The 27,805-nt window shown below is 36.5% G+C and overlaps 1 protein-coding gene across 1 annotated transcript; it reads right to left on the bottom strand.

Annotated features, from left to right (window-relative positions):
* Positions 1-1,254: 1,254 nt before the first annotated feature.
* Positions 1,255-19,595, bottom strand: ANXA10 (annexin A10). Its single transcript, XM_065634543.1, has 11 exons — positions 19,517-19,595; positions 16,953-17,047; positions 12,554-12,667; positions 10,643-10,733; positions 9,968-10,047; positions 7,106-7,159; positions 6,891-6,984; positions 4,905-5,000; positions 4,190-4,248; positions 2,139-2,261; positions 1,255-1,323 (listed from the first exon to the last, which is right to left on the bottom strand). The coding sequence occupies exons 1-11, from the start codon at positions 19,554-19,556 to the stop codon at positions 1,255-1,257; spliced, it is 915 nt and encodes a 304-aa protein (XP_065490615.1). The 5' UTR covers positions 19,557-19,595.
* Positions 19,596-27,805: the final 8,210 nt, after the last annotated feature.

Raw genomic sequence — 27,805 nt, 5'->3', positions numbered from 1 at the left:
GGCTGTGATTAGCTACCTCTAACTACAGTTGTAGAATCATAACGTAATTTAGCCTACGGATTTTGTTGATGCTGATGAATTGGGATAGTCCTCATCTCGTTCTCATTTGTGTTCTTGGTTTGTTTTCCCTCCGGGAGCTGTTCCTTCCAAAGTTCTGGCTTAACAATTACGCGATCCACCTGAAATATTTTGTGCCAAACTCAAGAGGGACTCAACCGAAATTTTAAGTTTATTGTAAATCAATAGATGTGTAACATAAAGCCAGTATTTGCAAAAAAAGCAATACACACTGAAAATAGCGTTATTTTCACAGGCTGAGGGAAAGGATGAGTGCAAACAGCATAAAAGCAGCCATGTGTTTGTATGTTTCTATAGCTGTGCTTTATTCAGTCATGCTGAGCTACACTTGCAGAATGTACCTATTAAAAAAAGTCTGAAGTGTCTGTGTCAAGTTGGGAACTTTGTAGCTGCAGGAGCAAAACAAAGCATGCTTATTTTGATGAATATGAGCACGTTTTCCCTTGCTTATGTCTGTTTATATGAGACTGACAGGAGGTACAGATACACGGGCTGCTCGAAGCTACACAATGCTTTGTCTTCCAGGGGTTTCCAGTGCGTGGCACTAAATCAAGGATGGTTTGGGAGGCTTGATTCTACTTTTCTCATTTGTTTCAAACAGAAAAAGAGAAATGCCGTTAAGTATGTGGGCTAAGTGAAAGAGGATACAAAAGCACTCTTTGGTGAGTGACTGATAATAGACCGAGGAAGATGCTTAGTTTGATAGTAACTACAACAATAATGTTCAAGAGCATAAAAAATGATGTATTACAAGTGGGAAAGAAAAGAAAAAATACTTAGAGGAAGAAATCATGCTGCTAAAAGTAAATAAATCAAAATATTTTTTCTCTCCAGTGTGGAAGTGAATAGGTTCTTCCAGAACCTATTGTCTAGTGTTTGGGGTGTTGCAAGACTAAATGATAAACATATGCTTCCATGGAGTTGTTTTACTACTTGTTCCATTAATTTACATTAATCATAGAAACAGAAATATTAATTAGAACCAGGGATAAAGCCATACTCCTGCCAACATTTTTTCCCCGTCTCAAGAAAGATTTAATAATAGCAAATGTATAGCATTGATTTTTCTGTTCTTTTATGTAGAACAGGGATCTCTTACAGTTAGTGTATTGTGTATCCCTTCAATTTCTATTTGAAATACATTTACATATCCTTCAAAGCTCATCTTCTTTGTCCTTAATAATCTTCAGCATCACCAGCACAGATAGCAAGTAAAGCACTTTCATAATGCCCTGAAGCAAAATGCTGCAAGAAAAAAAATCAACATTTCTGTGACTATGTTTTCTCATTTTTTCTTCTTTTGACTGTGTGACAGGGATGAGACTGATATTGTAAGGTTCTGTAGAATATTACAGTGTTTTCACAAGGATTCTAGACCAAGATTTTTTGAATTTCACATACATTGGGCTTTGATTGCTTGGGCACCTAGAAGCAATCTACCTCTGAAAGGTTGGAACAAACCTATGTAATACTTCTCAAGTTCAACACCAAAAAATTGTGAGCAATTTCTTACAGTTACTGCGTGTCTTACTTTTGGATTATAGCAACATAAAAAAGGTAATGTAATTTAGCAAGACTAATTTTAGTACAACTAAAGAGTGTCAGAGTTTTGTTTTAGGATATGGAGTAAGAGTACAAGAAGAATCTTTTATTCTGAAGGTTGATACTACATAAGTGCAAGGATAAAACCAGATTTTAATCTCAGTTTTGCTTGAAAGCGGTATCAACCTGATCTTGCAGGACAGTGGGAAAGAAGATGGTATCAACCAGTGTAGAAAATACTCGTGCCGACTGTTCCTCAGCATACACTGTCCTGCCCTGTTTGTAGTCTCCTCTTGCTATTCGGGAGGGGCAAAATCATGTAGAATGAGAGCTGAGAATTCACTGCTCAATAACTGAAGTCAGCCTGAGGCACTGAAAAGACACGCTATCGTTTTTATACAGTGCCTTTTTTTTTTTAAGCCAAGTGGTTGAACGGAAACTATTTCTTTTTCTGGTAGGACTTGGCACAGTCTGTGTGGTGCCAGTGCTGAATATATGCAAAATGTGTAAAAACTTACTTTAATGTCATGAAAGAGTGATTTCCCATATCTCTCTTTGTATCGCTGTCGAATATTCATCAAGTCAATCTCACTTCTGGCAATGAGAATCCTTATAACCGTTTTATTGTGAAACCCGAAGTCCTAAAAAGAAAATAAAATGAGAGGAAACTTGACAGTCAGACAATATGTGTTTGCCTATCTGTATATGCTCATATTAATGTTTGATAAACCAATTAATCAGGCTACTCGTAAAGATATCCTAGATTTTAAAGAAGTCTATGCATTCAAAGGTTTTATCCTACAGAGTTTTCACATGCTCAGATAGTAAATTCATGTTTCTTAATAGCTGAGATTTCCCACATATCAGTGTTTTAACCATGCAGTGAAACTTTTAAAAAGAAAAACCTGATGAACTTTTGTCTTAGGTATTCAGTTTATAGGTAGCTGTTGTGACTGTTGTTGTGAAGGCCATTCAGACTATACTGAAGCCAATAATCTGTTTCACAACAACTGCTGGCAAATGTGAATTCAGTGAGATTTTTAACTGCTGATTTAGAATTGACATAGCTGATCTTCAACTGTGTTAGACTAACTATATTTTCAATTGTAATCCTGTGGAGGAAGAAGACATCTAGTGGCAGTAAAAGTAATCAAAAGAGATTTAGAGTTGGGAAGGCTGATGACCAATTTAGGTTGTTTAAAGCTAAATCATAATTTTATAGAGCAGCCATTGATATTGAAATCTTGTTCTCAGAAAACAAGTCATGAGATGTTAAAAAGCTACATGTAGAGAATTTGATACGTGTTTGATGGCTAGGTTAAAATCTTTCTTATAAACCATTATGGACTATGATTTCAAGCATTAGAATCCTAGGTGGGTTTTATTATATTGTATTGTAAATGGACATATAAAAAGCATTTGGTATAATCTGGACATAAATTGGCTGCAAAACAAGACACACTTAAATTCTCACATTTCTTTTGAGAATTATTTGTGTTAATTAAAACACTTTGTGAAAACAGAGTAAAATACTAACTAAAACAAAATGCAAATTTTTATTAGAATCATAGTTAAAAAACTTTTCCTGCATCACATGCATCATCTGAATATATTATAGAATGAAACTACCTATGGGATATTTCTTAAAAGTAAAAATACGGTTTTAACTTGAAAAGCGGTCTTGATACCAGACCTTTGAGAAACATCACTCTTGCTGATAGCTGGTGTTTCCTGGTACTTTTGGCAAATCTTATTCATGTCATGTGCCAGAATCGTCTTTTGACCACTCAGACAAAATATTGCCTTTTCCTCTCAGCCTTTCTTGGACGGTTCGGGCTTGAACCCTTTCTTTGCCATTCCTGCTCTAAGATGATACTTCAGATTTTATCCATGGCTGGTTTTTATGACCATCTTCTGAAGATTGCACTTAAAAGATTTAACTTAAAAGATTATACTTTATTTTTTATATAACATAATGTCTCATTATTTTCAATAATGAATGAAAACCAAAAGAAAATGTCTTCAGTGACCTCTAGTAGGAAGAATTTTTATGTGTTTCATTGCATTTACCCGCCTTTCTTTTTGTTTTATTATTATATGTTAGCACACACACACCAAGATAAAAACCTGTATATGTACATTGAGCTCCACAATTAAATATGGCCATTTGTTTTTATGTAACACTAATTTATGATTTAATTTTTAGTGAAACTTATTCAATCTCTAGGTATAAAAAATGCATGATAAGAAAAGTGTACATTGAGTTCTGCACAGCAGGGGGAGATACAATCCATGGAAAAGAAAGATTTTCAACTGAAAAAAATGAACAGTTACCAGACAGATACTTTTTAAAGTAATAAAAATATTTAACCTTTTACTGTTACTGTTAAATCCTAACTGCTGCTTAGGCACTACTGCTTTGAAATTTATGTAGGTACCAACAGTTTTAAAACACGCAATCAAACCTTAAAGATTGAACAGATTGATTTTTAAGTACTTAAATATAATCGAGCAAACAAAAAATGGGGAAGCTACTTTTTATAATATGTGAAGACAAAAGACTACTTACATGAATTGCATTATAAAGCCTGTATGCAAAGTAGGAGGGCTTGTCACGAACACAGAGCACTAGGAGAGAAAAGTTGCAACAAGTAAACATAAGATTACTATAAAATCAATTCTATTGGCTTTGGACTCCTTGAAATATAAAGCTGGGTAGTGCTGTCCATGCTTAAAATTAAGCTACCAGTTTTCACAAACATTACTATATTTATAGTTTTAAAAGTCTGGCATTTATTCTGAGTGGGTTCTCATTACTGTTGTATCAAAGGGCTTATTCAATATTAGTGAATATGCTTACATTACGTTTTTGTAAAAATATTATTATCCTTACTCTATAAATGGAAACCAAAGGCACGTAAAGCTTGGAACTTGTTTATGTGCCATTCAAGTCCTGAAAACTTTGCCAATTATTTAGTATGTGTAGAATCAGTTGATAATGCAGTTATCATTGATCACACAACATTTATTATCAAATAAAGAACAGATATTTGTTGTGCTCAGTCAGAATCTAATGCTGCATATATACTTGTTTAGATTTACACAAACATGGAAAAGTAGTTCGAATATTATTTTCTAATTATCTCTGAAAATTTAATTACACTATATAGGAGAGTAAAGTGGATAAAAATATCAGAAAAACAATATTCTTGATGCATTAGAGATATGATACTAGATATTAATTAAGGGATCACTACTAGCATAAAATAATATTTTTACATTACCTATTGCAACCAGTAATTCTTGAAAGTATCCATCATAACAGTCATTAATGGCATCTACTATGTCTTGCCCAGAGATATTTTGAAACTCCTGGAAAACTTGGGGGGAAAAAAATCTCACTTTATTCCAGTTCATTAATAATGATCAGCTTGACTTTTCTTTTTCCTGCTTTCCGCAGTACTATAGCTATTGAGTTTAATTTTTTCCCTGTTTATTCTCAGTGTTTCACTATGTTTATATCCTCCAGGTAAGGCAATCTGAATGAGCAGCCTGAAACCTGGCTTCCACGATGTTCTCCCTCTGGGTTCTCCAGCATACAGTATGCAATGAATGCCCTCCAAGGCCTCTGTTTCACTGGGAGCTTTAATAAATTCTCTGGTTAGCAACATCTGTTTACAAAACTTGTAAGAATGTCATGCCGTGAAGACAAATTCCTTGCTCTGCTTGGCTAAAGCCGGCCAGAGAAGGAGCCACGGCGTGACGTGCACACCACGTTGGGATCCAGACAGGGACGCTCTGGATAATGCACAGAGCATGCTTTACTGCTTTAGGAAAAGAGGGACATTTTCAACTCACTGCCTACTACTAACCTGCCAGAGGGCTGGTGTACAGGCAGAGCCCTCAAATCTCTGCTACAGAAAGAGAGTAGAGGATAAGCAGATTTGTTACATTATGTTAATCCTATCATCACCAGCCCTACAGCAGTTATGATAGAAGAATTAACTTGTTGATCCGTGACAGCAAAGTAGTTCTAAGCTGCTGTTAGAAGTTGGCATAAGAAATACAGCTGGCTGCACAGTGATAAATTGTCACCAAACACACTGTTTTTCCACTGCAGAGCAAAAGACATCTCAAACTTGTCACCAAACAGATACAACAGGTTTCTTTTCTGCAGTGGAAGATCTGGATGTTCTCATATAATTTTCTTGCAATATGTAATTATGTCTGATTATCTATTTTAAATAAAAATGTTCCATTATGTTTCTCTGTGTATGTTCATTAGGAGAGAGAGGTTGTGGGCGTTGAAGTGCTCCCATCAAAAGCTTCTTTGTAACTTCCACAGAAACGCTTCAACACAGCAATGTTGAGGCCACAAAGATGATTAAGGGAGTGGAGCATCTCCCTTATGAAGAAAGGCTGAGGGAGCTGGGGCTCTTTAGCTTGGAGAAGAGGAGACTGAGGGGTGACCTCATTAATGTTTATAAATATGTAAAAGGTGAGTGTCACGAGGATGGAGCCAGGCTCTTCTTGGTGACAACCAACAGTAAGACAAGGGGTAATGGGTTCAAGCTGGAACACAAGAGGTTCCACTTAAATTTGAGAAGAAACTTCTTCTCAGTGAGGGTGACTTAACACTGGAACAGGCTGCCCAGGGAGGTTGTGGATTCTCCTTCTCTGGAGACGTTCAAAACCCGCCTGGATGCCTTCCTGTGTAACCTCACCTGGGTGTTCCTGCTCCACCAGGGAGATTGGACTAGATGATCTTTCGAGGTCCCTTCCAATCCCTAACATTCTGTGATTCTGTGATTCTGTGAATCTGTGATGTGTTTTCACACACAAACATTTGTTGAAAATACTCCACCTGACTCTCCCAAGGTGTTCCCACTCATAGCAAAGAGTTACTTAGGAAAAATGAAGGAAATAGTTAAGAAAGATCTGCCCCATCCTGTTGTGCTGTGAATAAAGGCAGTGCAGCAATAGCCTATGCCTTTCTTCGGCTGTGTGTTCTTTTCTCTGCTATTAGGCATCCTGACGTCTGTCTGTTCTATCTGCAGCTGTTTGTAGTCATCAGGCAAAGTTCAGTTTTGCATTACTTCCAAAATCCCATTAACATCAGTGGGAGTCTGAGAGCTCCAACAGCTCACTCTTTGGTTTCAGGCTAATACCCTGCTGCGCGCTGAACTTCTGAATATGTAACCCATGGTTTTATGAGCAAGTCAGAATTGGCCTTTGCATTCTATGTTCAAACAGCCGAGCCACTGGATTACCCATCCACAACTGCTGGTAACTCTTGTTGCAGAGAATCATTTGCAGCATGTTTTTGTGTTCGCCTGTTTTCTGCTGACATGCTTCCCATAGAATCTAATATACCAGAAAAAGGAAAAAAAATGCAAAAGGTTTTGAGTTAGTCCTGGATCTCCTTTCAAAATTTGTATTTGTTCTTCTTTTAATTTTTGAGAAGCTCACATCTGACTATATTTACCATTGCATCCTGAGAAGCTGTAGAAGGATCTGCGTATCCTTCCATCCTTGTTCCCTGTGGGAAAAAAAAAAAAAAAAAAGATACATTTTCTTCAAAAGTTAAATCCTAAAACACTGTAGGAGTATAAAGTTGTCTCTGTATGAAGCTATGTTTCATTTCTTGAGATAACACACGGGCTTTTAGATTGAATCACTGTATTCAATGGTTGAATCTGCAACTGTAGAAAATATCTTCAAGTTGCCATGTCTTCATTTCCTCTAGGTAGAGGGACTCTGAAATGACAAGTGGTCTCGTGAGAGGAAAAAATAGGGGAAGTGGATAAACCTGTCCCATTTTTAATCCCATTTTAAATAAGCTTTTACCTTGCCACTACCATCCCACCACCATTTCCAGTATTATGGATGTTATATTGCTTGCTATAATATTTAACTATGAGGGGACAACCTGGAGAAGAATAAGTAATCTGCCATTCACTGATTATTTCTTACCAATATGCATATTACCAGAAGAATCTTTTCTCATTTTTTTTCTCCCTGCACAAACTGTAGGAGCAAACATTATCAATCATTGTCTACAATTAAGATCCAAGATTGGGAAATTGTTTGGCAACTTTGATACATAAACCACAAAAGGATACTTCTCATTTCCCCATACATTTAATCACTTTTCAGTTACACAAATCAAGCTGATATGCTTTAGTAAACACACTATGATCTGAATTATATAATTGTTAGAAAAAGAGAAAAGCACACAACTTTTGGAATTGCTTTATCAACCATAATCATCTTGCAAGGATACAAATCAGCCCTGGTTGCAGAACCCTTAACAATCTCAAGCTGAATGTAATCACTGCCTTAATGATACGTGTTTGAAGCAATTTACTTTAGTTTAAAATTTACAGTCATTTTGCCCTACGTGTGAAAAGGAGGATTAAAATTATGTATTGGCTGTCAACTTGTAGAAAGACTGATTTGTAGCTCTTTCCTGTTAAAAATGTTAATTTATATTTTAATTAAATTGCCAGAATTTCACACAGTGGAATTCCTAGTAACAAGATAAACTACTTGAGGAAAATTATCATGGAATGATGGTATAGACTTACATACATGAGAAAACACAGGAAAAAAGACAGACAAGCAGACAATAAAATAAGTTAAATAATACCCTACTTGAGTCAAATGCCCACTTTTGCCAGTAACATTTAACAGTGACTACTCTTGGCATAGTTTTGCTGGAGAATCCCACAATATGTGTAATTATTTTTTAAATTGTAGACAACTACCATATTTCAGTTGATACCCCAAAAATGAGAATTAGAATAAAAATCTGTTTGTCTTGTACTACAATATTAGTTAGCCTGAATTTTTAACTCCGTTAATTTATCTGGAAAGGACTATAACCTGTAACTTCTAATCTGCCTCACTATGGACATGAAAACAGTAAATACCACACTACAGCAATTGAATAGTTTGCCCCCTGTATGTGAAGCACATTCACTTCTATCTGTAGTCAGATGTGTGTGTCATCAATCCAAAGATTTAATAGAAAACTAAGCTAAAGGTGTCTGAAAAAACATTAAAGGATGCATTGGAAATGTTGCTATAGAGTATTCTATAAGTTGCCTGGTACTAGAACTAGAAAGGATATATTTTAATAAAATATCACCAAGTTTTAATATAAGATCATATCCAAACATTAATGATTCAACTAACAGTATTCAGAAGTGTACAGTATAAGTGAGTAAAGCTGGAATTTTCTGCAACTATTCTTCGTCTTGAGAAGAGTAGCAGTTAGATCTTGTTAGCTAAGAAGCTGCTGATTTCAGGCCTCTTCATCAATGTCTGTGGTTTAGAAAACAAGGGCTAATAATGCAGTCTCAGATAATTTAAACTTGTTCTTTTGATGTCTAAGATGGGTCCCACAGTTTTAATTAAGATGAGAAGTGAAGTTGCTTAACTTGTAGCTCCTCGTTTTTAAGCAAGGAAGAATTTTCATCATTAAGAAGAAAAAACATCCATTAGACAAATATTTCTTGTTTATAGCTTCTACATTTGAAACATCTGCTCTTTATCTCTGTACCACAGTGAAGCCTGCTGCTCTTTCAAATCTTAGTAAGAAACACTTTTTCCCCAGACACACATACATAAAAATACAGATGTACCTTATGTATGCTGTTATCTCCTGGCAGTCCTTTTGTCATTTGTTACTCTGGCTTACAAACAATTTTTAAGATAATGAGCACAGTGACTACAATGCAAATGGGAACTCATGATTTGACAAGGATGACCAGCTTTGTTGCATAAAACTACAAATTGGTAAAACTGCAAAAGTTGGTGTGTGATAGTGACAGTTCATTTGCTTGCATGCAAACATACTGTGATTTAGCATATGCAGTAGGGCAAAGAACATAATGTTTAAAACAGAAAACTATTTAATACTTTCCTGCATAGTCAAATGTGGATATGCCTCCATTTTTACATAATGCCTAGACTGGATTATGAACCAGATATTCTCACAACGGAGAACACAGAACTTTAACAATGAAAATCTCATTTGTACATGCAAGTAGACTCCTTTTGAGATGAGGCAGATTGAGCAGAGGGTCAGCAGTTGAATATCTAGGGACTTACTCAATAAGATGGTCTGTTGACCTTGGCCTCCATCTGAAAACCAAAGTCAAAGTAGATGGAGGAACTCAAGTTCTCTTCCTCTTCTGCTCTTTCTCCTCTCCTTTCCAAAAGTGTAGCCCTGTTGAACTAGCTTTAACCACAGTCACCTCAGAATTTAAGATTTATCAAATAGTATCAAAAGTTGTTATGAATTTTTTAGAAATGTAAATCACACTACTTGTTTTTACAGTACCTGAGCAAGGTTCATGAGCGTATCTCTGAAGTGACCTGAAGTCTCAGAATCAATATCTTGTTGAAGATCATTATTGTATTCTAGGTCAAAACAAAAACATATAATCACAAATGAACATGCTCTCAATAGTACTCATGAAGATTAGTAAACAAAGGATAAATAAATAGGGTGCAAATACTTGTCCATTTTCTACAGTGATTGTTCCTCAAGCCCAAGTTCTGCAGGGAGCTACCCCTGGGCCAGCCGGGGAGCTCTGCCCTACTTGGGGGGCTGCAGCCCTAGTTTGTCTGCCCACCCACCACTGCTGCTGCAGGTACTCGGAAATGCCCTGTCAAGGCAGGTGAGTGGAGTGTCCAGCCTGAGTCAGGACTTTTTGAAGGAAAACAGCTTATATACTTTTTTTGGTGAAAGTGTGCGAAAGTTTCTGAAAATCCCCAAATGTGACTGCCAGGTATTTCAAACGTCTTAGGCAGCATTGCATCTCAAAAATATTATGACCTATTTTCAACTTTAAACGTTTTGCTTCAGCCTTTTGTATGAAGTTGTGGGAGAGGAGGGGGAAGGGAGGCAGTTAGTACTGAGAAGTTATTTTTGTAGTTCAGTTCCTTCATGCGTGCTAATACATCCAGAGCACACATGGTACAACTGCTACTGTGCACTTGTAAAAAACATTACGCATTAAGTAGGCTTCTTTCATCTGGAAGATCTCCATATTTGATCTTGAGGCTAATATGTCAATTAGACATTTTTCTTCTGTGTCTACTCCCTGTGTGGATAGAAATAAATAGGAAAAGAGGATGTTAGTAGAAACCACAGCTTTTAGAGGAAAGCAACATTGTGCTTTTCAGAAGTAACAAAATAATAGCAATCTCTGCCAGAGCAATGCAGAATGTATTTTTGCATAGCCTACCTATTTAAATAGAAAATGGCTTTATATTAATAGTAGAACCCTGTATTTAAAATGTATTCTACTTAATCTGAAATTCCACATGTACGTTAACAAGTTGGGAATGAGGCAAGACTACTGCTGACAGAGAGGAATGGGAAGAATTTTAGAGCTTTAGTAAGAATTTAGAATTTGCTGAAAGAAATGAGATGCAAAGATTTAGTGTACATCTCCAACAAGTGTTCAGACAATCTGAAGTAGATATGAACCCAATTATTATATTGTTTAGTTATTTATTATTGCTGTTATTTTTTAGTAATGTTACGGTCTGTAATGTCTACTGTAAAACTTGGTATATAAGGGAAGCATCATGGCCATGCATGCAGTGCTGCAAATCACTGTATTTTCCCATAGGATTTGAATTAATTTTATAAACTTGAATTCACATAAGATATGCTGCATATGCTGCTTTTGATATGCACATGTATAGTGTTAGTGAGTATTCTGCATTTGGGATAGTGGCAAAACATGACATTGAGCCTGAGCCTGGACACACATATGGCCTGTTTTGTACTTTGGCCATATGAATCCAGATCAAGATAGAATATGATAAGAAAGTTTAGCTTTGAGCCACATGTAGAAAAAAATATAACTTCAGCAATCTTGTCAATAATTTTAATAAAATTCATGCTTCCAGTGCTACCAATATTTCACAATCCTTTTAATACCAACTGTAATTAGAAATATATCAGCAGTTCTAAAAAGTGCATTGGTTTAAGTCTCTGAAGGACAGGAAAAAACAGTGTTAATTTTTCTTTTTTTGAGGAGATTCTCAAAATATATAAGTAGATCACCTCACTCAGAGTCGTATAATCTATGTCTTATTTGTGACAGTGGACAGTGGCAAATATTCATGGAAAGAAAACAGCATTGAGTTTTGATATGCCTTCTCATCTTCCAGGAACTGGCAATTTAGGAATTTCCTGAGAAGGAATTTTTCAAAGGTTTATTAGTTTCAATAGCCAACAGTGGGCTTGTTTTCTGATAAATTGTTGAAGGTCTTTATGAACTAATTTGTGCTTTTGACTTCCACAATTCCCTGCAGAAATGAATTTCATCATCTAATTACATGATTATTTGGAAAAAAAAAAATGTTTTTTTCAAAACTTCAGTTGTTTAAGGAGCACAGGCTCAGATCCTGGGAACAAAAGGAAATATTTTCTTCAAAATGTGCAATCAGTTCAATCTGAGTGGAGTGATCATTGCTTTGTCACAGAGTTACTTGTGTTTATGTAAAGACATGTTCTGCTAAAGAAGTATTGGTCTTTTCAGAGGTGCAAGCTTAGTGTGTGACACTGGCTATTCGCGTGAATTTCGTTTGTAATATACATAAATGCTTGCAGGATCAGGGCCTTTCATTTCCCTGTATAAATATTTCTTCATTTACTGAATTTACCATAGGTGTGAAATGGATTGTATTTGCTACACGACAAGTAGATTGTTTATGCTGGTTTTTGCACACCAATGAATAAACTTCGCATAGCACTATCTTTCTGATGACTACACAGTATTACACTACTCCAGTGTACTAAATTCCAGCAGTTTATCAACCATTTATATGTCAAAAAAAAGAATTTAAGATACGTTCGGTACTGTAATTAGTAACTGCAACTCTAAGGAATTCTCAATTTGAGAAGTACCTTCAAGGCGTGCCAGAGCTCATGGGCATCATAGGAGGCGGGTGGATACATCAAGCCGACCATGACTTCTTTGAAGTGATGAGAGAGATTCTCTTTTAGATCTATTATCAGATCCTTGAAAAGAAAAAGAAAAAGCATAGACAGGATTATTTCTCTAGTCATACTTTATGAAGACAGCTTGAAAAAAATTAGTGGTTTTCCCTGTAAATGATTAATAAAGATGAACTGTTGAAGGTGGGTGAGATGACAATAGACACATAGGCCAATAGACCACATGGGTTTGTTGATTTTCGGTTCATTAGAATACAGAAGAAAATTCAGGGGTTTAAGTGCATCTACTACTTAGAGGCTGAATACCTGAATACCACAGCAGAGCATCTGCAGCTTTGCTTGGCATATTCCATATGTGAATCTGTGGGAGCTAAGCTTCTTTGGAAGTCAGATTTCATAGAACACAGGCAATTTCTGGTGCTTTTTTCAGTATTACTATGTGAATAATTTTTAAAATCATCCATATTGCTCCTAGTACATAAAAATATCTGCTTTGGATTACTGGAAAGTTATGTGCTTTAATTTATGTATATATTACATTCAAACTGAATTAACTATTTTTGACAGATGCTGGATTAATAAAAAGAAAGACCTCTCTTCCCCCGCATGTGTCTCAGGACTCACTTGCCAGGTAGCCAAGTAATGGATAAGAGTTTCCTCCCCAGTCTCCCCTTTCCCAGTAACATCCTTCAAAACATTGGAAATATCAAAAGCTTGTTGGTTATACTATTGCTGTTCCTGAGTAAAAGGATACTTGTGCACTAATTTTTTTTTTTTATGTTTTGCGTATGGCACTAGGCACCTGTCAGATATGTTCTGACCTAAGTCTGAATTTAAAGGAGTACCAGAAATGGTCCCCATCATATAAGCTCTTCTTTTTTTCAGAGCTGATACGTATCTGAATATAATTAAATTAATAGCTAGAGTAGCAATGGAGGACATACACACATTAAAAATTAAATTTATTATGAAGAAACATACGCAGTTTTCAGTAAATGCACATTAGCTGCATTTTACAACCACTAAAGCACACATGTAATAGAAATTAATTCATTAAGACATTTCACTTCTGACAACATGCCTGTGGGAAAATGGATTAATAATACAAATGGATACTAATTAAAAATTACTCCTGCAATCAGAACCAAGGGAAGTATTGAAAAATAAGAAAAGACAACTCTAAGTTGTCATTATTAACATTTCCTAATCATCTCTGCTATAAGAAATCCTTGAAGGCTAGTTGTAAAAATGAATCTTAAAGCATGTCCGTGTGTCTGAATCATGCAGCCAGTTCAGGGTGGGTTTTTTTGGTTTTTGGGGTTTTTTTAAATATATTTCTCCTTCTAATGTGTCACACTTTCCATTTGTCAAATGAATAGGCAGTCGCTACCATATTGAACAGACTGAATTGAAATTAAGAGGGTGGAGGATTGGACTGACAGGTTTGCCATAGATTAAACTGAGAAGGCTAAAATTGTTATTGCCTGCCTGTCTGTCTTCTCTGTGCTGCAGAATTTACCACTCATAAGATGGAACTGCTGAGCAGCACATTCACTTGATGCAATATATCCATTAATACCGATTACAGCCAGTTAAAAGCTCTCACTGATGTGTGCTAAAGTATCTTCTGAAGTGTAAACTGCAGCAATTCAGGGCAAGACACATCCCATCCTGTTCCGCAGTTCCTGTCCAAGATAACAAACTTTTGAGGGGTCAGTCAAATAAACCACATGGAGCACTAACCAGATGACCCATGTCAATATATCTGCTGTCACAGGTGAGACAAAAAAAAAGAAAAAAAGAAAAAAAACCCCACAACACGAAAAAAACCCCAAACCGTCATTCCTGTTTCATCTCTGAATTAGATTAGAGCTAACTTGCACTGCCCCCGTCTCCACATGGCAAAAGGTAGAACTTTTGGAAGGATGTCAAGAGTATCTTGGTATATCTTGCGCTATAAAGTATTCCCAGTGCTTAATGGATCCATTTAAATTAAAATTGTGGGTGTATATGCAAGAGGTTCCATGAGTTTCAGAATTTTCTGTAGCCTGTTGCTGGAATATAAAACCAGTTTGTTTGCCTTTCACTTTTATTATTATTCATAGTTTTAGAGATCAAAATTCTTAAAAATGATATCTGAGGTTTTCTTTGGCTTTTTCAGTTCTTCTACATCTTCAGGTCTGTGATTACTGGTTTTATAGTACTTCAGGTTGACTGAATATGGCGGGCAGAGTTATAAATTTAAAGGTGGTGTGTTTTCATAGGGATTTATTTATTTGTTTATTTTTTATTTAGGATTTGTAAAGAAAATCCAAATAGATCCGTAGTGATCAATTCAATAATTGTTCTCCATTAATACTAAATATGGCAAATCATAACTCCATTCTTGAAGGACATGTGGCAATTCCTTATTGAGATATTGTTAGTGGTTATCTGTAGGTCATTGTCATGTGTCAGAGTGCAGAAATTAAAGATAAAAAATTACATGGAGCTTTTAAATGTTTTCTGTTGTTCAAATGAGAAGTCCAGTTGAAACACTATAGAGAAAAGGTGAAAAAACCCCAGCTAGCTGCTATAGATGGCGTGTAGAGAAGGAGCACTGTCCAGTGATTAAGGAGATAAACGCAGACCTGAAAAGAATGGGCCTGGGTGCTCCACTGCCACAGGCACCTTTGGGTAGCTTGACATGCTTTGGTTTTCTGTAAGTAAAACTAAAGCTCAGTGAGCAATGTTGCATGGATAAACACTGAACTTGTGTGGTTTGCATGTATGATGGTAATGGTAACCTAATAAACACCTCGTAACAGAAAACAACTTTTAATCATTCAGATCCACCGAGTTCAGTCTGTGATTCAGTTATTGTTCTTTTATGGTCTATTTAAAACATACTAATCCATTCAAGGCTGCATCTATAATATCACAAATATTATGTGTTTGAATTTTTATAGTAGTCCAAATAAAGTCAGTGATGTCCTATAGGTGAGTAACAACACCAAATCAACCCACTGCACTGATTAAGTCCAGCTCTTCTCTTTTCCCCAATTCTAGGAGAGTAAGGAGGTGTTTCAGCATATTAGAGGCCAACGGTTGTGGTATTTTGGTGTACAGGTGGCACAAGGCTTCCTCTGGAATACTGCTCGGCTATCCAAAGATGAAAATACACTGTGCTGCTGGTTAGCAGACTGGTGGTGTAACCCGCTACCACATCTGCGGTTAATGTGGAGTTTTTGAATGAACCATTTCTAGTTAACTCTAATTAAGGCTGATGGCTGTGTGGTAGGATTTCTGCAAACTCACTCTCCTTCACTATGATTGATTCAACAGCAAGCATACGCTGACCTTCAAGGCATTTTCCAGTGAGACAGTAGTTTTTCAGGCTTTGGGAAAAGAAGAAAACTGGATTTTGTTTAAAATGTTTGGCTGGCTTCTCTTAGGGGAAGGCCACGTCTGGTCAGTTTCATCACAGCATTTTTCTTTGGCTTTCCAATAGTATCTAGTTTCATACAGCCCTTTTCATCACTAGATTTCACAGGGATTTTACAGAAGATGTTGCTATTATTTTTGCCCTACATAGCTGGGATAAGTGAGGAAAATGCAGGCATTGTGACTTTCCCAAAGTCATTTGCTTAGCAATAGTAGATCTGGACATTGAATGAGAATATCTGTCTCCGTGTATGTTTAAGAACAAAAACTGCCTTGTCATATACAGTAAATATGGATAAAAAATGCATTTGAAAAAAAAAAGGTAATTTTTTATGTTTTAAATTTTTTGAAACACCTTTCAAAGATTCATAAATTTAACATTAAGCAGCTGAGATGATTAATGTGCTGTATAGATGGGATTACATGGTGTGTGGTCTGAGAATGTCAGTGCTTGAGATGAGAATATTAATTAGTGAGTAAGGTACAACTACCTGTAACTGTTGGTATGGTGTTTTTCTTTGGTATTTCAACCCAAGTACAATATTTTGTTTTGTATTCCAAAAACTTGAAAAAAGTACTGCAGAAACCTCCAAAAGCACATGGAGGAAGAAGTAAGTCTGTCTAGAAATTGTGGTTTGGTCAATAGAGGAAGGGAAAGAATTATAGAAGAAGAAACTTTCCATGTCTCTGTTTTTTTTTAAACTTTGTGTGTGGCAGAGGTACTTCTACTGCTGTAAAAATGGCAGTTTTAAACCATCAGAGGTTTCGATAGTTACGTGTGCGAAATTGTGTGCCAGTCCGTGGGTGCCAGGCAGCTGTCTGCCAGGCTTTTGGTTCCAGTGGCTGACCTGAGAGAAGAGCTGACCGACCGCACTGGGGACGGGAGGGACAGAAGTGACAAAAGGACAGACAGGCGCTGTCGTACCCGGCCATACATGTTCCTGTACGCCTCGGCGATCATCAGCCGCTGTGCGTTGCAACGCTGCGTTAGGATATCAATCAACACATCTTTTTCACAACCTGTAAAGGAAACACAACACAGACTCTAAATTAACAAAGTGTTGTAATTCAGTTACATTTGTGGTTGGTTGTGTTTTGTTCCAGAACGCTAACCTAATTTCTTGAAAAAAATAGGTCAACAGATTAATATCCTGCTGGTATTTACCAACATGAGTTATATTTACTGTGCTTATGTACCTTTCACTTGCTGGTGTAATACCAGTAAAAAGTGAAGTGGTCTGTTATTATCACATGCATCACCACCTCTCTCAAGCTCAATGGATTTGAAAGCATCAATAAAACAGATAGAGGCTTTCATCTATTCAGAACTAGGCACACTAGCAGAATTTGTGGCTAAGCCTGGGAAGTCATACTTCTATGCCCTGTTGATATGGATTAAATTGCCATTTTAGGATTAGGGATCTCTTTTATAGAAATGACAAACTATGGTCAGACCATTGTTGAAAAACTGAAAGATACATATTTTCAGAGGAACCATATAAAGTAAATTATGAAGTTTTAGAAATATAACATTTTAACCAATCTCCAAGGGCATTTTGTTGAAGGTTACCTGTGATCTTGTGCTCGATGGCTAGAGCATACTGCTAAACTTCTATAATGCATAAGTATTTACTGCTTATGAAAAAGACAATTAACATAGTCTGAAAATTATTTTATCGTTTAAAATTTTTTTCCATCCCAAAAGTTGGCTCGTGGTAATTTCTGATGGCTGAGCATTTGAATGGCATTCCAGCATAACTGTATCTCCAAGTGTAAATCAATTGACATTATCACACTTGCAGCAGAGATGAATTAGGCTGGAAAGCATGGGAAACCGTTCACATCTGAATGGAGGAGGGTGGTCTCCCAAGTTTCTACCTGTCATTGTAATATAGGCATGCATATATATATGTTACAGGTACACATTCTGTACCTATTGCAGCTTTGTTATGCAGATTTTATCATATAATCTAAAACTGACAGGTTCCATTTTGACATAAATGTAATTGGACATTTAATACTTTTTTTTTCTTATGTTGGCAGAAGAAGCCTGCATTTGCTCATTATACACCAGCTTTAGTTCTCTTTCTTCTGAATCATCTTGCCACAATCACACCAGCTTTTTAGCAAGACACTAATTTAACATCAGTCTGAGTCCTTTCCATCAAACAAAATGGAAGTATTACTGAAACTCTGTGCATAAGGATTTCTTCTTTCTTTTCAGAAAATATCACTAGAAATCTGTACAGCTTATATAGTCTCTACAGTAAAAACTAAGAAGGATTCAGGAAATATTTTAAACCTTGAATAACTTCATTCATTTGTGTAATACCACTGGTATCAGTGGGACAACATTTGTGACTGAACCTCCTCACAAAAAGTAATGCTGTGTGCAATATTCAGGGTCAGGGAGTCAGTGTCTGTAAAGGCTATGGAGACTTAAAGTCCTCTGAGGCTGAAATTTTTATTTTGCCAGTTGTCCTTGAAAATTAGAACTTTGTTCCGTATAGTTTGATAGGGAAATTAAAAGTAAAGTTAATATGCTTGTATTTGCAATGTTAAATGAAGAGAATCATCACAATCTTGCCATATTAGAAACATCGCATTTAAAGTATTGTTTGAAGTTTAGCAAAATGTTTAAAACCTTTCATCTGTAGCCACGTTAATCAAAACGATACCTGAGATTCCCCTTGATCAATAATACTCATTGTGGTTCATTTGACATTAAGTCTTAGTCCTCACATTTCTGTTATACAAACTGAAAACAGAATGCAAGATTTGGTGCTGTGCAGCCTTGTGAAAAGCTCAAGGGGTATAAAAATTCTGATACAATTTTAATGTGAGGCAAATGTCTGAGATAGTAAAAAAAAAAAAAAATCTATATTCTGACTCTCAGCAGTACCAACAATGTTTAACAGGAAAACACAAAAATCTGAACAGAGAAGAATCCTTTGGTGAACAGGTTTGTTAGTTTGTTAGTTTGTTTGTGCTTTGTGTGTGTGTGTGGTTTTGGTTTGTTTTTTTTTTTTTCTACATAGACCGAAAGCAAAAATTACTCCTGCGTGAAAGATCATACATTCTTTAAACTTTCTACTCTGTTTATTTTTATTTCTTGATGACTGATATTTTAAGAGACTTAACAGTCCCTGGTAATATTTAACGATTGAAGTTACAAGTAAAACCCTTTACTTTGTTGGCCTTCAGTGTAGTGACATTACACAGAATTCTGTTTTGTTTTTCTTATTTTCTTGAGGAAAGCATTTATTACCCTAAGTTTTGGTGTAGATTTTAGATTTATCTTAATCACCTCTTAGTTCCTGTAAATGCAAATACATGATTTATTTGGACATTGCCAGTGTGTCTTACTGTGATACCTTGAAGAATCGGTGACACTTTTAATTTTATGAGTTGTTATTTTGCCTAGTGCATGCCATTTAATGAGATCTTTCTGAAGAAAAAAGGTGTGTTAGAATCTGTCAAGGTACTCACTGATTCCCTGTAGGGCTCCTCCCAGCGACTGGGCATCCATAACAGGATTAAAATTCGGAGCGGGAAAAATTGTTCCTTGTACCTGCTAAAGGAGAAAGCAGCCTTTAATTGAGGTGTTTTGCATCTATAACACTGCATATATAATTCTGTTGAAAACCAGCCATCATAACATTAAATTGTCTTTGCTTCATGGGGAACAGGATGCAAATTTTTAAATTTATGAAATAGAACTTAAACTTGCAGAAAGCCCTAGGAAGAGGAACCATATTTGAGAAAGTTGCTCCTAGCATGAATTAGTTTTGTGTGAATCTTTCCCAACCTTTTTCCGAAAATCTTATTTTATCCTTCAAAGTTAATCCATGATATCCCTGGCAGTCTTCAATATCTATTTATCATGGTATTTCTAATTTGAAAGGCCTAATGAGAAAATGATGAATGAGATATATAGGTTGCTTACAAACCTAGTGGTATTTTAAAGGAATGATGTTACCCCTAAGTGCAGAGATAGTTTTCGGATGTGCCATGTAGAAGGCAACATCATTTTTCTAGTTGCTTTGTAACGGATTAAATTATTGTCAGTTCATTTTCGGTGATACTTTATTTCATGTATTATTTCTTCTTTTTCTTTTTAAGATATCTGTGAATAATAAACAGAACTGATGTACTCATTTTAACAGAATCACAAACCCATAGGTATACAGAAGAAAATAACAGGTTGAAATCTGCTCAGCTCTATCCCCTAGTTAACCTCTTTCATTCCTCTGAGGATTCTACCTGCTTTTCCAGATGTCCCAAGTATTAAGGTCATCTTTTGTGATGATTCCTAGTTTCAGTAAATACATTTGATTAAAATCACACTGTTAGCTTGAAATTTACATTTCAAGGAAAAAGGAGATATATTTTACAGATATAAATGGGGTATTTTTATGAAGACCTCCTAGAATCAGGAGGTACACTGATTACACTAATTAATTTTTTTTTTTGTTTGCTCACTTTACATACACTTGAAAGCCTTTTATATATCATGCCATCAATAGTAATCATATAGTAATGATATACTAATGACAGTAATGATAATGTTTTGCATGACCACTAATCAGACCTCCTTGGCTCTCAATTTTAGCAAAGGAATTAAAAAGCATCAAGCAAGAAATGAACGTTTTTGATGAGAAGGAAGATATAATTTCCTGATGTTTCATCATTACTTTATACCCACCAAGCAAAAGTACAGGTAAAAAATTGTCAGTGCCTAGGTGAAGAAAAGAATGTATGGTCAGAAATGTAAGATTTTAAAAGGAGGTACTTTAAAAGCTACTGATAGGGAAACATGCCTTTACACAAAAAAGTACTTGCCAGTAGGCAAATATCCTTCTGCAGTTTGTTCATAATTTAAATACAAGGTCCTGCTCTTACAACCTAACATAAATTATATAGTGTCTTTTTACTTACTAAAACAGTCAGGAAAATAATGAGAAAAAAAATCTTTTGGGAGTACAGAGAGACACACCAGCCACACAGAAGACAAAAGTGACCATGCCGATTTTTGTAGTGTGATACGTGTTGTTGTATCTAAAATGAATTGCAAGCTCATGCTTAAGACACGCTCCATCCCGTCTTCCTCTGTCAGAGTGGGAATGGTCTGTGTACCCTGGGCCTCACTTGTCACTTAACACAACTCCAGGGTAGGACTCTAGAGACAGTACCCTGAAAAATGAAGTGAGAGTTTCTATCCTCATGACATCCTAGTTACTAACAGTACACATACTTCTCCAAATGTCATTCCCCAGCAGTTTTCTAGTCACGTGCCATTTGCAGCAGTGTGGGGTGTGAGGACTCTTTGGCCAGATGGTACCTGGGGCTCCGTTTCCCCCACACCCCTTGCTAGCATGTCAAATAACGCTGACCTGGGTTCAGTCATCGTTCTGTGCAGCTTGGGAGACAGAAATGCTTGAACACTATAGCTGAACCAACCACACCAAAGCTTACTAATCAACAAAGTCACTATGGAAAGAAATGCTAGATGACTTTGTTAGAATCCAGAATCAAAAATGTTTGTTAATATATGCTCTGAGCTGGGAAAAAAAAATGAAATCTAACATTCTGGCTCTAATTCATGCCTCTCAAAATATCTGAGACAATAAAATAGCTCATCCATCTTGGGAGGAAAAACCAAACAAGTCCAAACCCAAAACATCGTCAAATATTATGTTAAAGTTGCCAAAACATAAAAATATTTTGATGGGAATAATAACAAAGAATGGTAGGAAGCAAAAGGAATTTAAGTAACAGATATGAGATTCAAAGACTTTGAAGCTGCATTTTGAACCAAAGGTAGAAAGCATAAACATATCTGGCATTCAGTTTAAGTGCTGTCTGAACCTGTCAGCCCTTGCTGGTGAGAAGGGTGGCGGGGGGAGGGAGAGAAATTGTAGGACATGTGTGCATTTATTCAAGTCTAATTTAAAATACCAGTGCTGGCTCCTCATCTGTGTAACATCTGTGAACAGGTTAAATTCCCACAAAGATTAGTTATCTCAAAGCATTTCCTTTCACACATTCAGGTTTGTGGTGTCACAAAACAAACTGCTAAGTCACTGATCTTTTCAGCATTTAGGATACTTGTACTAAAGTAAGAAATAAGTGACCAACTTAATGAGTATTTTAAGGGTGGATTCCTGCATACTCCTTCGAATAAAAAATGAGTAAAAGTGGTTTTCGAAGTTGATGTCACCTCTCAGCCAGAATAGTGGTGAGCATTAATGATTTTGGAATATAGATTTTTATTCATGAAACAGTCAAAACAAAAATAGGGCCTTGCAGAATGCATATTTGCAAGAATATAATGGAAGGACTGATCATAGAAAAAAGAGTTGAACACACAGATTTGCAGGTTTGTACATTTTTGACGAAAAACCTCAATACAGCCCTTGTATCTTTCAGGAAAAATAATGGATTTTTTGAATGTGCTCAATTCTCTCTTGGTTCAGCAGAGTTGTTGAACACTTCTTTTAAAAAGTATTCACCATCTCATTATTTGAGGCTCACCATCAGTAGATTAAACCTGATCTAGTAAACACCTGTTTCCTAGCCAGGATCTAATTAAAAACATAATGCTTTTAAGTAGAAGCAAATTAAATATGAAGGTTCAGGATTTTTTTTTTTCATTTTAATACAAGTCCTTTGTGGGAAATAACTCTCATCCTTCTGCTTGTTTTTAAACTCATTAAAATTTCATTACAATTTTCTTATAGTGTACGCATTGTACTTGGCTTCATCTTCCATCCCACAAAGATATTTGTCCCAGAGTGTTATTTTTGTGAGGATTTTCAGTGTATTTGGATTTTCAGAGGGGTTTCTCAGCAAATTCAGCATTCTACCAATATATAACATTTCTCTGAACTGATGTCTGGTACTTCCAGCATACACACTATCAGCATCCTAAGAAGGAATTTCCAAGTAGTTAATGATGCCTTACTGCTGGCACAGCTCACAGAATTATTGTTGCAACGTTGCATACCTTGAAGAAAGCGCTTTGCTACTTTGCGGTGCTTGTACAGTGTAACCTTTAGGAAGATTTATCCCATCACAACCTATGCCAGTTTTATCCTGTGACCACTTTCATAATTCCTGTCTGCCACAAGCCTGCAGAAGCACGCCTGGTTCGCTTTATGCACTTAATTTCACAATCTTCGGGTGTTTATTACTTATTAAACTTTTCCCACCTGTTTTCATTGAGTTTTTGAAATATGGGCACAAGCAGGTCTGGGCTAAACTTTTAGAGATGAACTTTGGTAATTTCGTGTCCAAGATCAGTATGATTATGGAGTGATAGCCTACCACTTGCTGTGTGTTACGGCCCTTTGGTTTCTGTCCAGTATCAAGTAATTTGAGAGAGCTGTGTGGTATTTACCATGGAAGGCAAAGCCAAGGAAATTTCTTGGTTGACCAGAGACAGCGATTGATTTTTGGATGCTGCAGTGCTGTCTGTGCCTCTCTGAGGTAAATCCTGCACGGACAACCCATAAACTTGTCACAGAGGATGGGGACTTAGTGCTGTGCTGGCAGGTGACACAACTGTCCTGTGGTGACAAGATACTACATGGCAGGTGAGAAGGAAAAATCTCGCTTCAAAAGCAATGCAGAAATCCAAGAGGTGCTTTTCTGAACAAATGACTGCTCTAATGTCCTTTGGTGTAGTTTTATGGGGAGAGTGAAAGCATGAAAGAGCTAGTGTAGTTTAAAGTTGTTGAATAAGATTGAATGCTGACAATAATCTCCTATACGGAGAGATAAACCTGGAGGTTGTGGCAGGCATTTTGTTTTGCAAAGATTTGTTGCAATCTTGCCATATTTTAGAAGTGTCTGTGGTTGCAACATTCTTTTGCTTGACAATCCTGACGAAAATAAGGAAATAGGTCAAAACAACTCAGCGTGGGAAGGCTGGGGCTCTGCTTCCAGAACCTGGGGCCTAGGGTGCAAAATCCTGTTACCCCTCAAAATTACACAGGGTTTGAATGTCTAAAGGTGCCTAGGAAATGTATATCTAGCAGCGGTGTTCATCACTGCACAAACTGAGGGAGCAGAGCAGCAGAGGCATTTGGTAACTGAATGAAATTAGAACAGATTGAATTTTCATCAGGGAGCAGACAACTACATGGGAATAGGTTGTTCCTTTCCATTATCTTCGGTTAGAGAATTTCTACTGCCCTGGTTTGAAGCAAGGCATTTTTAGGGTTGATTGAATAGCTGAGTGTAGTTACACGTACTGCTGTTACACTTCATTCATTTTCACTGAAGTCAGCTGTGCCTGACCAATAAACCCCTGTAATGGAAGAGGGCTCAGAGGAGAAGGGGCAGGGCGATGTGACCATGAAATTCAGGGAACAATGCAGGATGTGACTGGCCACGGCCGTTGCAAAGAAAGCTGCTTTTATCTCAACTCAAAGGGGGCTGAGGGTGGTCTTTGTTTTAGGTACACAGCTATCAACGGTTGTGTGGACGAACTGGTGGTGTAAATGTTTATACCTGAGTTCATTAAAAGGGTGTGAATGTCTCCCTGAGTTAACCAGAGGAGCATAAGGGGAGTGACTTAGCCCAATGTAGAATATAAAAAATTAGCAACTAGCAAAATAATTTGGAAGAGAGCAATGGGCTTAAGCTGGCTTCAACCCACGTATTCCTTCCTGGTGACTGGGGGTGGCCAGCACCGTAACAGTGAGCACATCATGGAGCAATGGGGATCTCATCAGTATTATGTTTATCTAGTGTTTTCAGTACATTTTGTACTACTCTGCTAGATTGAAAATCCTGTGTAAAATCACTTATCTTCAAATAACTAAATTTGATATTAAACATTACACTCTGTATGGGTGAATATTTAAAAGAACCTGATAAACTATTGGACTCTAACACCAAGATGGCCAGTTTTGAGTCTATGGCCATTTCTGTTTTGCTTACACAACATCTTTTTCTCCCCTAAGGTCTGAAAAGCATAAGGAAATTAGTGGTATAATCTCATGACTTTTCTTCCACAAGCCTTAAGATAGTCACTATATGGATGCTAAGTCATTCCCCTGTTGAGGTTTTGCTTACTTATTGTTTATTTTTAAAAATACATTTAATTCTTCCAAATATCCACCAGAAGATCCTGAACATGAAGTGAAATTTTATGTGAAAGAAAAAAGCTACCTACATAGAGAAGAAATAAACCTTTAAACACCCTCCAGTGAATGAAATGTCCAACAGAGTGCTGAGTAATTCAAGCAACAGCTCCCCATCGATCAGAATGAATTATTAGGTAGGCCATAGCACAGGTACCATCATCAGATTCCAACAGCTTTGAGGCAGCAATCACATTACAATAACTCCTTCTGAAGATTAGTTGAAAATATTTTACAGGACGAGAGAGCACATCATAAATCAAAGTGAATAAAAACCTGCAGAATCACTACAGCTTCTTCTGCAAAATAGAAAACATGAGGTGGCAACTGCCGTGAGACAGAACATCAAGAACTACTGTGATGATAACTTAAAAAAAAAAAAAAAAGGAGGGGGAGGAACTCAATCTATGCTTTTGTCAGAAGTCACTCTACACAGAAGTGATATAAAAAAAATTACTCATGTGCCCAACAACAGCGATAGTAAGCTGTGACAATAATCAGTACAGAGTATGTTGTGCACCTTGAGCACTAGACTGCTGTAGAATAAAGACAAAAGAATTCAGGAGAAGAGCATCAGCAGAACAGTGGCTTAAGAGGTGGGGGGAAGGCTAGGATTGCACCGACATCATCTGTCCCTTTCTTAAGAAATAGTTTGACAATTAAAGTTGGTATTGTTTAATTGTAATTCAGCACTTCTAGGTTATAATTTATAATGTTAAAAATTAAATTCCAGCCTTTCATCTGCAGACTAAATAAGTGTCTTTGATTCGGAAAAAGCAAGCTGTTTTAAAGTTAAACTTTTCTGATCAGTACTCTAAATGTTACTTCAGCTTTAATCTGCTGAAGTCAGCTTTATCAGTGATATTTTATAAAAGAGGAAAATATACTAAAATACCCAAATTCTCCTGTATGTCCTTAATCATTAAGCTCTTTTACGATCCACACCAAGCTTGTCCTAAAGAATCAGGGACCACTTCCATTGTCTAGAAGGAAGGCAGACCAGTCCCTTTTGCTTTCTCTGACCCTGGGTTTAATGCATCTGAGTTTCCCTCTGTAGGAAAGTCCCATGTTAATTATTTATCTGCAACCAGCTACTGTATACTTAATACTAAAATTCAAAGCAGTGTTCTCTCTCCAGACTAAAACCAAGTATGCTCTGTGTCTGCCTTTTTCAAATAAAAGTGATTCAGATGTTCGCTGGAATACAAAATAACTAATTGATATAGGTGCTGAAGTACGAAACTGCTAAAGTCAAGAAGCTGGTGAGACATGGGAGGGGGAATAAAAGATCTAAGATTCGTGCTCACATCAACTTTGAGACCTGGAATTTCACACTTAAAATGAACATTATGTTGCTGTTTGCTGCAAGCAGAAATTACACATCATGGCAAAGCTAAATCCACAGCAGTGAAAGTTGCATTAAGATTGTCTTGGTGATGTCAGAGGAAGAGCTAGGGTACATTCACTAAATATAATTTCTCTAAGTACAATGCTCTCCAACCCACCCACAGAAGTGAAATAAAACTGTGATTCAGAAGTAACAGAAATATTTTGGAAAGTTGAGAAAAGCAGGGACATATTTGGATCACTTAATGTTCTTAGTAGTAGGACTAGGTTTTCATACTATATCTTTCTTTTGCAGAACCCTAACGAAAAGGATACCTATTATTCAGAAGGAAGAAAATCAACAATATTTTGCTTTATCCCCCTGAAATGTCTAAGCACCTAAAGGTAAGGCAAACAAATCTCCAGAGGTCATTCAGTGATTTTTGACTTTAAGAATTTTAGTCCTCTTTCTGGCATCAAGATACCCTCAACTACAAAAAGACAGATCTGTTTCCACAGGGTGGTCCGGGTGGGCACTTTATACATATATCTGTGTGCTTGCACACGTGCATTTAACTCTTTTGAAAGGAACTCATTCCAAAACAGTTGTGCAGACAGAACGATTTTGCATGGTGTTAGTGGAATGAATCAAAACAACAAAAGAGATTGGAAAGGGACGGTAAAATTCATAGCAACTCTGATAATGGTACTTGCACTCTACCATCCTTCTGTATGGGAGCAAGGAAGTTACAGCTTTTCCAAAGCCATAAGGAGTTCAACAAAAGTATCAGTAAAAGCTGAGGCTGCTTTTATCAAATTGTGAAGTGTAAAGTTGAGGCAATTCCGTCTTGTGATGGAAAAAGCAATCTAAAGTATGAACAACCTTCTAATAATATTTGTTCAGTAAGTCATTCTGCTGATAACAAACAAAGTCAGACTCCTCAGTCTGAATGTTTCCCATAGGGAATATCTACTAAAATAAAATTCTTGCTTTATTAGCTAACTACATGCTGTGAGCTAGCTATACACTTGCAAAGATATCCTTTTTTGTGCAACTTTATTAAATAAAAATTTCATGAGTATTTTGATGTACTGTGAGTTTACTGTATGTGTTACACTTCATTTCAATAATATATGATACAGTAATGGAAGGGGTAGTTTTAGACATAGAAAATTCTTTCTCCAAAGGCTCCCATCTTTTCCTGTATATATATTTTAGAGAGTTCGCAGATGTCATCTTGTCTAATTTCTTGTAGTTTTATCTCTATGGTACTGTGGGGAGCCATTTTCTGTATGTAATCTC

Source organism: Caloenas nicobarica, chromosome 4 (assembly GCF_036013445.1).
Source record: "Caloenas nicobarica isolate bCalNic1 chromosome 4, bCalNic1.hap1, whole genome shotgun sequence".
NCBI lineage: Eukaryota > Metazoa > Chordata > Aves > Columbiformes > Columbidae > Caloenas > Caloenas nicobarica.
Note: the sequence above shows the minus strand (reverse complement) of the source record. Positions and strands in the feature narration are given on the sequence as shown.